Raw genomic sequence first — 13,110 nt, 5'->3', positions numbered from 1 at the left:
TCAAAGTACTCACCAGCGTTGTATAGAACCCGTTGCCAGTGATGTGGAAGGCGTAGTACGAGGGCTATCCACAAAGTACATTACGTTTTGGAATTAAAAATAAATAAAGTATTGGACATTTTTTTTATTATATACAGATGAAAGCCACACTTAAATACTACTTTCCTACACAGTTGCCATTTAAATTAAGGCACTTACCGTAGCGATGGACGAGCTTGGAAATTCCTTCGTCGTAAAATTCGGCCACCTGCGCCTTCAACCACGTGGTTACCTCTTCTTTTGGGACAGAAAAGGTGTGATTTTTGTGGATTTCCTGGAAAGAGGCACTACAATAAACTCTCAAAGGTATTGCCAAACTCTGCACAACCTCAGAAGAGCAATACAAAACAAGCGCAGGGGACAGTTGGGCTCAAAGATCTTGCCGATTCACGACAACGCCCGGGCCCACACGGCAAATGCTATTCGTGAAGTTCTCGAATCTTTTAAGTGGGAGTTGTTTCCTCATCCGCCGTACAGTCCCGACCTGGCACCGAGCGACTTCCACTTATTCCCAGCAATGAAGAAGTGGTTGGCTATGCAGCGTTTTGATGACGACGCACAGCTTCAAGAAGAGGTAACCACGTGGTTGAAGGCGCAGGCGGCCGAATTTTACGACGAAGGAATTTCCAAGCTCGTCTATTGCTACGATAAGTGCCTTAATTTAAATGGCAACTATTTAGAAAAATAGTATTTAAGTGTGGCTTTCATCTGTATATAATAAAATATTTTTCCAATACTTTATTACTTTATTTATTTTTAATTCCAAAACGTAATGTACTTTGTGGATAGCCCTCGTATAACGTTAGCAGTGCCTGTTCTGTTGATGGTGCGAATGGAGTGGTCTACTGTCTGTCGAATCTCTGGAACAGTTCTGAAGCGAATGCCACGAAGTGGTTCCTTCATCTTCGGAATCAAATGAAACTCACAAGGACTCAAGTCCGGGGAGTATGGTGGATGGTACAGTAATTCCCAGTCCCATTGACCGAACAGAGCAGCCACAGCTTGCGCTGGATGCGCTCGCGCACTGTCGTGCAAAATGATGGGTTGGTTGCGCAGAAAGTGTCGCCGCTTCTTTCGCAAAAGTGGTCACAGGTGATGCTCCAAAAACGAACAGTAATACTCTGCATTGACGGTCTGCCGTGGAGGAACGTAATGCGTTAGGATAACACCACCGCAGTCGAACACGAGAATCACCACACTAGGGCTCTGACGCACCTTCGTCTTTCGCTGCGACCCATAATGACGCCATTCGTTGGATTGGCGTTTCAGTTTTGGTTTCGTGGCATTCGCTTCAGAACTGTTCCAGAGATTCGACAGGCAGTCGACCGCTCCATTCGCACCATCGATGGAACAGGCTCTGCTAACGTTATACCACGCCTTCCACATCGCTGGCAACGGGTTCTACACAACGCTGGTGACTACCTTGAAGGACAGTAACAGGTGGAAACATGGAAGTCATTTGTATCTGTTGTGAATAAATAGTCGCGACTATTTAACTTCCAACCTTCGTATTTTGCGAAATAATGCAGCAGTACACCCAGAAGCATTTTAATGAGAGTGACACCATGCACGCACAATGTTACGATACCTGACAGAAAAAAATAAAAATGATACCACACCGTGTAGGGTACGAACAGCATTAGATGCTGAGTGATCACTGTGTAAGACACAGCTATGCCTCATATTCATGTGAGACGGCGAAATCACCGGCTGACGGAGCTCGAAAGGGATTCATTGTGGGTCTCCATCTGGCCGATTGGTCTACTCATGCAATATCCATATTTGTGGACCATTCGGATGTGACAGACGCCCGATGTTGGCCCCCATGGGAACGGAAGGGCAGGGGTACACATCGTTGTGGTCGACTTCATCTGACGGCTGCAAGGGTGTACCAAGCTCATGGCAATTCCTTCACATCTCTGACTGTCGTCCGAGAACAAGTCATGGACTCCCTGCAGAATACTGTGTCATCACGCACCACTGTTCGGAGACTAGCAGCAGTCGGACTAGGGAATTCCCGTGCGAAGCATAAGCTACCATTAACATCCCAACACGAACTGCTGCATATGGAATGGTGCTACGGACTGCCGGTAAATGGCCCCGCATTGCGTCCAACAACGAACAGCAGTCGTGCATTATTCCGAATGACAATCATCGTCGGGTATGATTCCATGTTTTGGAGGGCCACAACGGCGTTACTCCTGGCCATGGTGCGCGGAGCCGTTAAGTACGATTTCAGGTCACGTTTGCTAGTGACCGAGAGTCACTGACGTCACGACGGTACGTCACTGACATCCAGTGTCCTCATGTAGTAACTATCATACGACAGTACCGTGGGGCCATTTTTGAACAATAGAATACTCATCCACACATGTCTGTGTGGTCTCTCTTTGATGTTGAGGCATTCCCGTAGCCAGTTAGATCCCCAGATTTGCCCCTAATGGTATATGCGTGATACCAGCTCAGACGTCAACTCCGTTCCAGTGCCATATACAGGACATCAAGCACTAGTTACAACAGTTGTGGGCCAGCTTGCCTCAGGAAGGAATACAACAGCATTACGAACAGCCTGACGACACCCTTCCAAATCGAATCAGTGCATAATGAGTTGGTTCATGCTGTCACATTCTTTGTGAAACTAACTCGATTTTGCAGTCACTCCCAATAGTATCAATCCGAGAATTTTCATTTAGGCTCTTCCTCCACTTCTGGGTGCTTCTCTTATTTTTGGTAGGATAGTGTGTAAAGAACGTCTGCACGTTTATCAAGTAACTTAAACAGAAACATCGTGAAGTGAAATATAAACTATGGAGTGAGAAAAGCATATAGACTTCCGTGGCTGACTTAACTCTGGCAAACTGATGTGTTCTTGGGCCGATAGTGCTATTCGCCATGCAAGTATGGGCTGTTCTAGATACATTAGGGCTTCCATGGAGTCGGCTGTATACCGAATGCCCACAGTTGTCATTTATGTAATCCAATGTAAGTCATTTTTCTAGCAGCTGTATTTTTTTATGTGTATCTTAAGTATGTACGGTCGATTTCAAGACACAGTTGTTCCATATTCAGCAAGCTGTTAATCGTGCTTCATGAGCACTGCAATTGTCTTACCGTCAAGGGAGGAGCTTACAATGCGCCTACCATACAGTTTGATAGTTCGTGTCAAAGCTCTTTGCTCTCTGCGCCGAAATGAAAATAACACAATTAATTCCTTCTAGGAACGAGTGCCAGTAGTGTCTACACTTGAAGTTTAGGTTAGAAGAAAACATGTTACTGTGTCTAACAACAACGTCAGAGAGACTATTGTGAATCTGTACCGTTAGAACGGCAATGGCGTAACAAATACCACCCAGACAATTAGTAGAATACTCGAACACAGACATCTGAACACCCATGTATCAGCACGATTCCAATTTTATTTCCAATTTTAATTCTGGATGCCCCATCTCTTCCCTATCGACTCCTGTTCCGCCTTCTATCACGGTATCGGACAAGTTCTCCCACTCACAGAGGACTTCATTGTACTCTGTCTACCTATCCGTTCCCTCCTCTGTATATAAGTGTGGAATCCCAGATGCACTCTGTACGTTTCCGCCCTTGGCTTTAATTCCACCGATGGTTAACTTTTCTGTATGCTGAGTCAGTTCTTCCGACAATCATTCCTATTTCGATTTCGTCACATTTTCCACGCAAACATTTCGCCTTTGCTTCGCCGCACTTCCTATTTATTTCATTCCTAAGCGGCTTCTTATTTGTGTATTGTTGAATTTCTCTGCACATTTTGGTATTTTCCTCATCCGTTATCCGTGGTTTCTTCACAGTAGTGATTGCCCTTTTCAGCAATTCATCTCCAGAACTGAACTGCCTACTGAGCTATTCATTATCGCAGAATCTCAGGACATCACTCACAAGAGCCGGTAAAGATAGATGGGATACACGTCTAACGGAACACACCGGCATGCGAGCAAGACCACACTCATCATAGGGACAAAGGAGCACAAGGAGTCGAACATGGCGTAGTGCGACAGATTAATTACAGCATATTATTCCCAGAATGTTTATTATGTTCACTCTAAACGTGCAGTTGTCAAATTTGTTACCCGATGATTATTCAGCATTACTCACATTACCCATTTACCACGGGCTTTGTGTTTCATTTGATAGTGGAATCTTCGAATTACTGCCATCCAAGGTTACTGAAAGATGTCCTACATTGTCAGAATATTCCTTCTTTTTGCGAACTCTATTCTCCCGCTCGCGGCTCACTGGACGTTCTAGGAAGTACCGAATCGAATTCTACAACATGCCCCGATTTACGAACCTTGCCTCTAATTTTATGTTCAAAATGTTCAAATGTGTGTGAAATCTTATGGGACTCAACTGTCAAGGTCATCAGTCCCTAAGCTTACATACTACTTTACCTAAATTATCGTAATGACAAACACACACACCCAAGCCCGAGGGAGGACTCGAACCTCCGCTGGGACCAGCCGCACAGCCATGACTGCAGCGCCCTAGACCGCTCGGCGAATCCCGCGCGGCTCTAATTTTATGAACAGCATTTTAGGAGTAAGATACTTGAATTTTGAGAACTGTTTTGAAAAAATCAGTAGACAATTTTTTTTATCGAAGGTCAAATGCTCTACTTTGTTACGTCATGTTCCTCTTCAATACATAATCGACGTTTCAACCCCTCTTTATCTGGATCTTCGAGTGTTTACGGTTAGTTGAACTCTGTCAAAATGAATCTACACGCTCTTTTGTAAAAGGGAGTTTTTTCGCGCTTGTTTTGTAAGCAAGAAGTAAATTCACAGCCTCGGTGAGCGAGAAATACACACTGTTACGAAGAAGCAGAACGACAATATTAATTTGCTAAACGTTTCCCCTGTCTTGTTTTGCCTTTTTAGCCACCTAACCAATGACGATGGCCCACTAAATCAGCCGTAAAGTTTTCCTCCATTAAGCCCATTTCTTAAGAAAAAGTGGGACACCTTTTACTGAGTGTTAATATGGGTTGGGTCCATCCTTGAACTCGGCTCGGGACACTTCCAATGAGACATGTGAAAGCCTTTGGAGTAATTCCAGCCCATTCTTCCTCAAGAGCCGAAACCAAAGATGACGATGTTGGAGGCTGAGGCCTGGAGCAACGTTGACGTTCTAACTCAGCCCAAAGGCGTTCCAATGGGATCAGAACGGGGCCAAGGGCAGGGTAGACCATTTCAGAAAGATTATTGTTGACAAAATATTGTCTCACAGATTGTGCTTTATGACAGGGCACACTGTCAAGTGGCTGGGTGTTGTGTGCTGTCCTTAGGTTAGTTAGGTTTAAGTAGTTCTAAGTTCTAGGGGACTGATGACCATAGATGTTAAGTCCCATAGTGCTAAGAGCCATTTGAACCACACTGTCAAGTAAATATAATCATCGTTCCCGAACAGTCCTTCTGCTCTACCTAGTACACAACGCTGTAAATTGTGTATTTATCCTTCCTCATTTAGTGTTTGCTGGAGACCCTATCTCATCCGTACTTCACTGTTGGCACTAGACATGACGGTAAGTAGGATTCTCCAAACATCGTCATACCCAAACCCGTCGGTTTGCCACAGGGTACAGCGTCAGTCATCACTCCAAATCACACGTTTGCAGTCATCCATTGCCCAGTGGCGTCGCATTTTACGTCACCTCAAGCGCCGCTTACAATTCGTTACAGAAATTAATGGCTTACAAGGAGCTGCTTGACCATTTTACACTAACTTCTTCAACTGCCCATACACAGTCATTGTGCCAGTTGGACTACTGGTAGCGCTTTGGTAATTACGAGTAATGTCTTCCGCTGATTTCATGTGATTTTTTACAACCACCCTTTAACATTGCTGTAAGACCCCATGCTGTCAGCATGTGAGGTCTGTCTGGTCTCGGCTTAGTAATGGTAGCTTCTTCGCATTCCCACTTCACAATCACATTATCAACAGTCGACTTGGGGATCTTTAGAAGTGCTGAAATATCCATGATGCATTTGTTAGTCAAGTGACATGCAATGACTTGTCTTCGTTCAATAACACTGAGTTATCCTGAGCAACCCCATTGGCCATACAATAATCCCCACCACCTTTTATACTGGTGGTTCGGCCACTCGTGGCGGCCAGTGATCAGTTCCGCATAACACAGTGGTGCACGGATACTTTTCATCAGATACTGTAAGTGAACGCTGCACTGGTCTGTGACAGAGTTCAGCTAAGCGGTGAACTCGAGAATATCTTGAAGAAGGTCCCATCAGACGGCTCGAAACGTCGTTTGTGTAAGAATTTGTAGAGGAACATTTTAACTTTATCCATATTTCGCAACTTCAAACATGACTGTTTGTATATATAGAAGTATGAATTAAAAAACGCCTTCAGTCACAATGTTTTTTTTTTAAATTTATTAAATTATTAATAATATATTAATATTTATTAAAAATGCAGCGTGTATTTGTTAAATAAAAGCTGCATTTCGGACCCTGTGCGTCCATCATCAGGTGTAACTTGTCTTAATATGTGATTTATTTTCGCTCTTGCATCAGGTGAAATGCATATTCCTGTCACGAAAAGGTTTGATGTTAGTTTATGAATTTTGTAAGTCAAATGCAGGAAATATGTGCGAAACAGCGGAAAAAATAAACAGCGTAAACTTACCACACATCCAAGAAAAGAATTTTTAACTGTTTAGTACCGTCATACATTCTTTTCTCCATCCTGTTCGTGCATATCACTTCACTCAAGAGGCACATTTGCATACACATATTTTTAAACACGTCAGAGATATCGATTGTGTGTTTGGTGTGGAGTGATCAAAGATGAATATATTCGCAGTGCCAGAGATCTAATTATTAAATCGTCGTAACTGCCGTCTGCTTCACGTCTGCTGTGCAGCGAGCTAACTTAATTTAAGTATTAACTGTATTTTTCTTACTTCTCACTTCTTCTTCCGTGTGTATTTGCTTTTAGGAAGCTTTAATTGTCGGGTGCTATTAATAGTGTTCCATAGATTTCGTGTTTGTTTTGAATACAGTCAGAGAGAGTCCCTTTAGTCAGCCATAGTCAGTGTCAGTGTCGTCGTAACTGCCGTCTGCTTCACGTCTGCTGTGCAGCGAGCTACCTTAATTTAAGTATTAACTGTATTTTTCTCACTTCTCACTTCTCCTTCCGTGTGTATTTGCTTTTAGGAAGCTTTAAGTCGGGTGCTATTCATAGTGTTCCATAGATTTCGTGTTCGTTTTGAATACAGTCAGAGAGAGTCCCTTTAGTCAGCCATAGTCAGTGTCAGTGTCGTCGTAACTGCCGTCTGCTTCACGTCTGCTGTGCAGCGAGCTACCTTAATTTAAGTATTAACTGTATTTTTCTTACTTGTCACTTCTTCTTCCGTGTGTATTTGCTTTTAGGAAGCTTTAATTGTCGGGTGCTATTAATAGTGTTCCATAGATTTCGTGTTTGTTTTGAATACAGTCAGAGAGAGTCCCTTTAGTCAGCCATAGTGACAGTAGTGCTAGTGTTTGTTTTCAATACAGTCCAGAGACAGGTAGTGCTATTTTCATTGTTTTCTACAAGAAGTGGCTAGCAACCACAGTTTAGTGAATAAGCAGCCGCCGTTAGTGAATTAGCAGTCTAGTTAAAGATTGATTAACTCTCTTCAGTAAATTGATTCCTTAGGATGGGTAGGATGTGTGACTGCTGTGTACGGACGCAGGAGGAGCTGGCCACTGTTCGCGAACAGCTGAGTGTGTTGATGGCCGCGGTCAGCCGTCTTCAGGCTGCTGCCTCGGAGTGTAGCGGCAGTGGGGAGTCTGGTGCGTCGCAAGGTACACCCCAGGTGTTACATGCTTCACCCACTGTCCCTGCTGTCGAGATATCTTCGCGGGTACCGGGCGCGGTTGGGCCACCCTCTCCCCAAGGGGAGTGGCGGGTTCAGCGGCGTTCGCGGCGCACGAGGCGGAGGGTCAATGTGGAGGCTGGCCGTGTGGCATCGCCCGCTCTGCATGTGAGTGGACATGTGGCTGCTCCTTCAGCAAGGTCCGAGCAGGCACACGGGGGGAGGGGTTTATTAGTTATTGGGAGCTCCAACGTTAGGCGGGTGATGGAGCCCCTTAGGGAAATAGCGGGAAGGTCGGGGAAGAAGGCCAGTGTTCACTCTGTCTGCTTGCCGGGGGGTCTCATCCGAGATGTGGAGGAGGCCCTACCGGCGGCGATAGAGAGCACTGGGTGCACCCGACTGCAAATTGTTGCTCATGTCGGCACCAATGACTCCTGCCGTCTGGGTTCAGAGGTCATCCTCAGTTCGTACAGGCGGTTGGCGGAATTGGTGAAGGCAGAAAGCCTCGCTCGTGGGGTGGAATCAGAGCTAACTATTTGTAGTATCGTTCCCAGAACCGATCGCGGTCCTTTGGTTTGGAGCCGAGTGGAAGGCTTAAACCAGAGGCTCAGACGATTCTGCGGAGATCTGGGGTGCAAATTTCTCGACCTCCGCTATCGGGTGGAGAAATGTAGGGTCCCCCTGAATAGGTCAGGCGTGCACTACACGCCGGAAGCGGCTACAAGGGTAGCGGAGTACGTGTGGAGTGCACATGGGGGTTTTTTAGGTTAGAGAATCCCCTCCCTAGGCCCGACAAGACGCCTCCTGAGACGCGGCAAGGTAGGAGTAGGCAAAATGCAACAGGGAATAACAATATTAATGTGCTAATAGTAAACTGCAGGAGCGTCTATAGAAAGTCCCAGAACTGCTCTCATTAATAACGGTCACAACGCCCATATAGAAAGTTGGCTGAAGCCAGACGTTAACAGTAATGAAATCCTAAACTCAGATTGGAATGTATACCGAAGAGACAGGCTGAACAGTGAAGGGGGAGGCGTGTTTATAGCGATAAGAAGTGCAATAGTATCGAAGGAAATTGATGGAGATCCGAAATGTGAAATGATTTGGGTGAAGGTCACGGTTAAAGCAGGCTCAGACATGGTAATTGGATGTCTCTATAGGCCCCCTGGCTCAGCAGCTGTTGTGGCTGAGCACCTGAAGGATAATTTGGAAAATATTTCGAGTAGATTTCCCCACCATGTTATAGTTTTGGGTGGAGATTTTAATTTGCCGGATATAGACTGGGAGACTCAAACGTTCATAACGGGTGGCAGGGACAAAGAATCCAGTGAAATTTTTTTAAGTGCATTATCTGAAAACTACCTCGAGCAGTTAAACAGAGAACCGACTCGTGGCGATAACATATTAGACCTTCTGGTGACAAACAGACCCGAACTATTTGAAACAGTTAACGCAGAACAGGGAATCAGCGATCATATAGCGGTTACTGCATCGATGATTTCAGCCGTAAATAGGAATATTAAAAAGGGTAGGAAGATTTTTCTGTTTAGAAAAAGTGACAAAAAGCAGATTTCAGAGTACCTGTTGGCTCAACACAAAAGTTTTGTCTCAAGTACAGATAGTGTTGAGGATCAGTGGACAAAGTTCAAAACCGTCGTACATTTTGCGTTAGATGAGTATGTGCCAAGCAAGATAGTAAGAGATGGAAAAGAGCCACCGTGGTACAACAACCGAGTTAGAAAACTGCTGCGGAAGCAAAGGGAACTTCACAGCAAACATAAACATAGCCAAAGCCTTGCAGACGAACAAAAATTACGCCAAGCGAAATGTAGTGTGAGGGGGGCTATGCGAGAGGCGTTCAATGAATTCGAAAGTAAAGTTCTATGTACTGACTTGGCAGAAAATCCTAAGAAATTTTGGTCTTATGTCAAAGCGGTAGGTGGATCAAAACAAAATGTCCAGACACTCTGTGACCAAAATGGTACGGAAACAGAGGCTGACAGACTAAAGGCCGAAATACTAAATGTCTTTTTCCAAAGTTGTTTCACAGAGGAAGATTGCACTGTAGTTCCTTCTCTAGATTGTCGCACAGATGACAAAATGGTAGATATCGAAATAGACGACAGAGGGATAGAGAAACAATTAAAATCGCTCAAAAGAGGAAAGGCCTCTGGACCTGATGGGATACCAGTTCAATTTTACACAGAGTACGCGAAGGAACTTGCCCCCCTTCTAGCAGCGGTGTACCGTAGGTCTCTAGACGAGCGTAGCGTTCCAAAGGATTGGAAAAGGGCACAAGTCATCCCCGTTTTCAAGAAGGGACGTCGAACAGATGTGCAGAACTATAGACCTATATCTCTAACGTCGATCAGTTGTAGAATTTTGGAACACGTATTGTGTTCGAGTATAATGACTTTTCTGGAGACTAGGAATCTACTCTGTAGGAATCAGCATGGGTTTCGAAAAAGACGGTCATGTGAAACCCAGCTCGCGCTATTCGTCCACGAGACTCAGAGGGCCATAGACACGGGTTCACAGGTAGATGCCGTGTTTCTTGACTTCCGCAAGGCGTTCGATACAGTTCCCCACAGTCGTTTAATGAATAAAGTGAGAGCATATGGACTATCAGACCAATTGTGTGATTGGATTGAGGAGTTCCTAGGTAACAGGACGCAGCATGTTATTCTCAATGGAGAGAAGTCTTCCGAAGTAAGAGTGATTTCAGGTGTGCCGCAGGGGAGTGTCATAGGACCGTTGCTATTCACAATATACATAAATGACCTGGTGGATGACATCGGAAGTTCACTGAGGCTTTTTGCAGATGATGCTGTGGTGTATCGAGAGGTTGTAACAATGGAAAATTGTACTGAAATGCAGGAGGATCTGCAGCGAATTGACGCATGGTGCAGGGAATGGCAATTGAATCTCAATGTAGACAAGTGTAATGTGCTGCGAATACACAGAAAGATAGATCCTTTATCATTTAGCTACAAAATAGCAGGTCAGCAACTGGAAGCAGTTAATACCATAAATTATCTGGGAGTACGCATTAGGAGTGATTTAAAATGGAATGATCATATAATGTTGATCGTCGGTAAAGCAGATGCCAGACTGAGATTCATTGGAAGAATCCTAAGGAAATGCAATCTGAAAACAAAGGAAGTAGGTTACAGTACGCTTGTTCGCCCACTGCTTGAATACTGCTCAGCAGTGTGGGATCCGTACCAGATAGGGTTGATAGAAGAGATAGAGAAGATTCAACGGAGAGCAGCGCGCTTCGTTACAGGATCATTTAGTAATCGCGAAAGTGTTACGGAGATGATAGATAAACTCCAGTGGAAGACTCTGCAGGAGAGACGCTCAGTAGCTCGGTACGGGCTTTTGTCAAAGTTTCGAGAACATACCTTCACCGAAGAGTCAAGCAGTATATTGTTCCCTCCTACGTATATCTCGCGAAGAGACCATGAGGATAAAATCAGAGAGATTAGAGCCCACACAGAGGCATACCGACAATCCTTCTTTCCACGAACAATACGAGACTGGAATAGAAGGGAGAACCGATAGAGGTACTGAAGGTACCCTCCGCCACACACCGTCAGGTGGCTTGCGGAGTATGGATGTAGATGTAGATGTAGATGTAGAAACAAATGACATGTGCAGCGAATAACTTTCCTTTCCATACCAGGAGTATGCACTTAACCTTATTCTAGAGCAAAATAAAATCATGTATTAAGACAAGTTACACCTGAAGATGGACCCACAGGGTCCGAAATTAATCGTGTGTTTAATAAAACACGAAAATTTGTGACTGAAGGCGTTTTTCAGTTCATACTTCCAGTGAAGAGGAACAGGTCGCTGCCTCACGGTCCTAAAGATTTTGCCTTCAATGCCAACGGACATGGAAGCCTAGCAGGTTTAGGTAATGTCAAGTATCCTTTGTCCGAATGTTGTGCATTTACCTGTGTATTTACCAGAGGCGACATGTGTGTTTCAGATAAGCCGATCGGCAAGGCGGTGCTGGGGTCGTACATGTTCGCGCGCGGCAAGGCCTTGGCCCACTGGAACGCCGCCATCTCATCGCCCATGGAGCAAGTTCAGCAATGGCACGCCCTGTCCGAGTGAGGCGGGGCCACGCACGCGTTTGGTTTCCTACCAAGAAACAATCAGCTGTACATATCTTCCTTCTTCCTCGCGTCGAGATGCAGCGGCCACTCTTGCTCTTATACAATTCATTTGCGGAACTGCTTCAACTATAGCTTTCTCCCGCTCTAATAGCGCGGCACGGCTTGTTACTGCAACGTGCACTATGATTCATTTCAATACCTTCCCTATACTATAAATGCTTCATTTTATCGTTTAATTCAAATGGACTAACCAAGAAGCTGGACGAGCCTATCAGACTGGTAGCCATCCTTGCATAAATTACATTAAAAGAGGCTAAATCCCTCGTAAGCAAGCAAGTGATACCATATTTCTCAAAGTTTTGGACTTGCAACCGGATAATGTCAACATCTTTAATTCAGCTTCGGATGATCTAGCGTCATTATTTCAGCTATCAACCATTCAACCATCTTCAGGTGAATTTCACACTGGAGATTGATGGTGTACGTCGCTGACTTTATACCGAAAACGCGCGGCGCCACATTTGCACAGGTTTTTACTGCGTGATCATCCTTCGCCGAATTTAGCGCTCTTTTTCGAGTACTGCTCCATGTGTGGCGCGAGCTGATATTGCTTGCACGCCCTCAGTCGAACTGGGGACACCCGGAGTGAAAATTCATTGGCGGAAATAAGAAAAGTAATTGTCGCTGGACTCGTAATTAGGCGTAAAATTTTGTCTTTCTGAAGATATAAAACAAACCACCGGCTTCCAAGCTTTATCACATTGAAATATGCGATCACGATTAACAACATCTTTCGGCAAACATTTTTGCGCAGGTTCAATAATGATTCAATACCAGAAGCATCTCTTCGTGACCAGGACAGTCGTGGCAGAATAACTCATAGAAGACCTTTCGTTGTTATTATAAGGAAGTAGGAAAATTTAATTTTCTGCCTGGTTATAAAAAACATATCATCTTGATAGTGATTTGAAGTTCAGCCTACTCACTGACAGAAGATTCAAAGAGCCACAGTAGTTTGATTGTGCAATGGTAGCATGATCATTAGGGGTTGGAACAAAGACGATAAATCATCTGTCTCTTAATGAATTTAAGATTTTAATT

At 44.6% G+C, this 13,110-nt stretch overlaps 1 protein-coding gene across 1 annotated transcript in view; it reads left to right on the top strand.

The window, feature by feature from the left end:
• Nucleotides 1-12,007, top strand: part of LOC126151735 (synaptotagmin-15-like) — a 159,117-nt gene extending 147,110 nt beyond the window's left edge. Inside the window, exon 9 of the mRNA XM_049915964.1 lies at nt 11,862-12,007. Within this exon, the coding sequence (XP_049771921.1) occupies nt 11,862-12,007 (146 nt within the window). The remainder of the gene's footprint in view (nt 1-11,861) is intronic.
• The last annotated feature ends 1,103 nt before the right edge of the window (nt 12,008-13,110 follow it).

Source organism: Schistocerca cancellata, chromosome 2 (assembly GCF_023864275.1).
Source record: "Schistocerca cancellata isolate TAMUIC-IGC-003103 chromosome 2, iqSchCanc2.1, whole genome shotgun sequence".
Lineage (NCBI taxonomy): Eukaryota > Metazoa > Arthropoda > Insecta > Orthoptera > Acrididae > Schistocerca > Schistocerca cancellata.
Note: the sequence above shows the minus strand (reverse complement) of the source record. Positions and strands in the feature narration are given on the sequence as shown.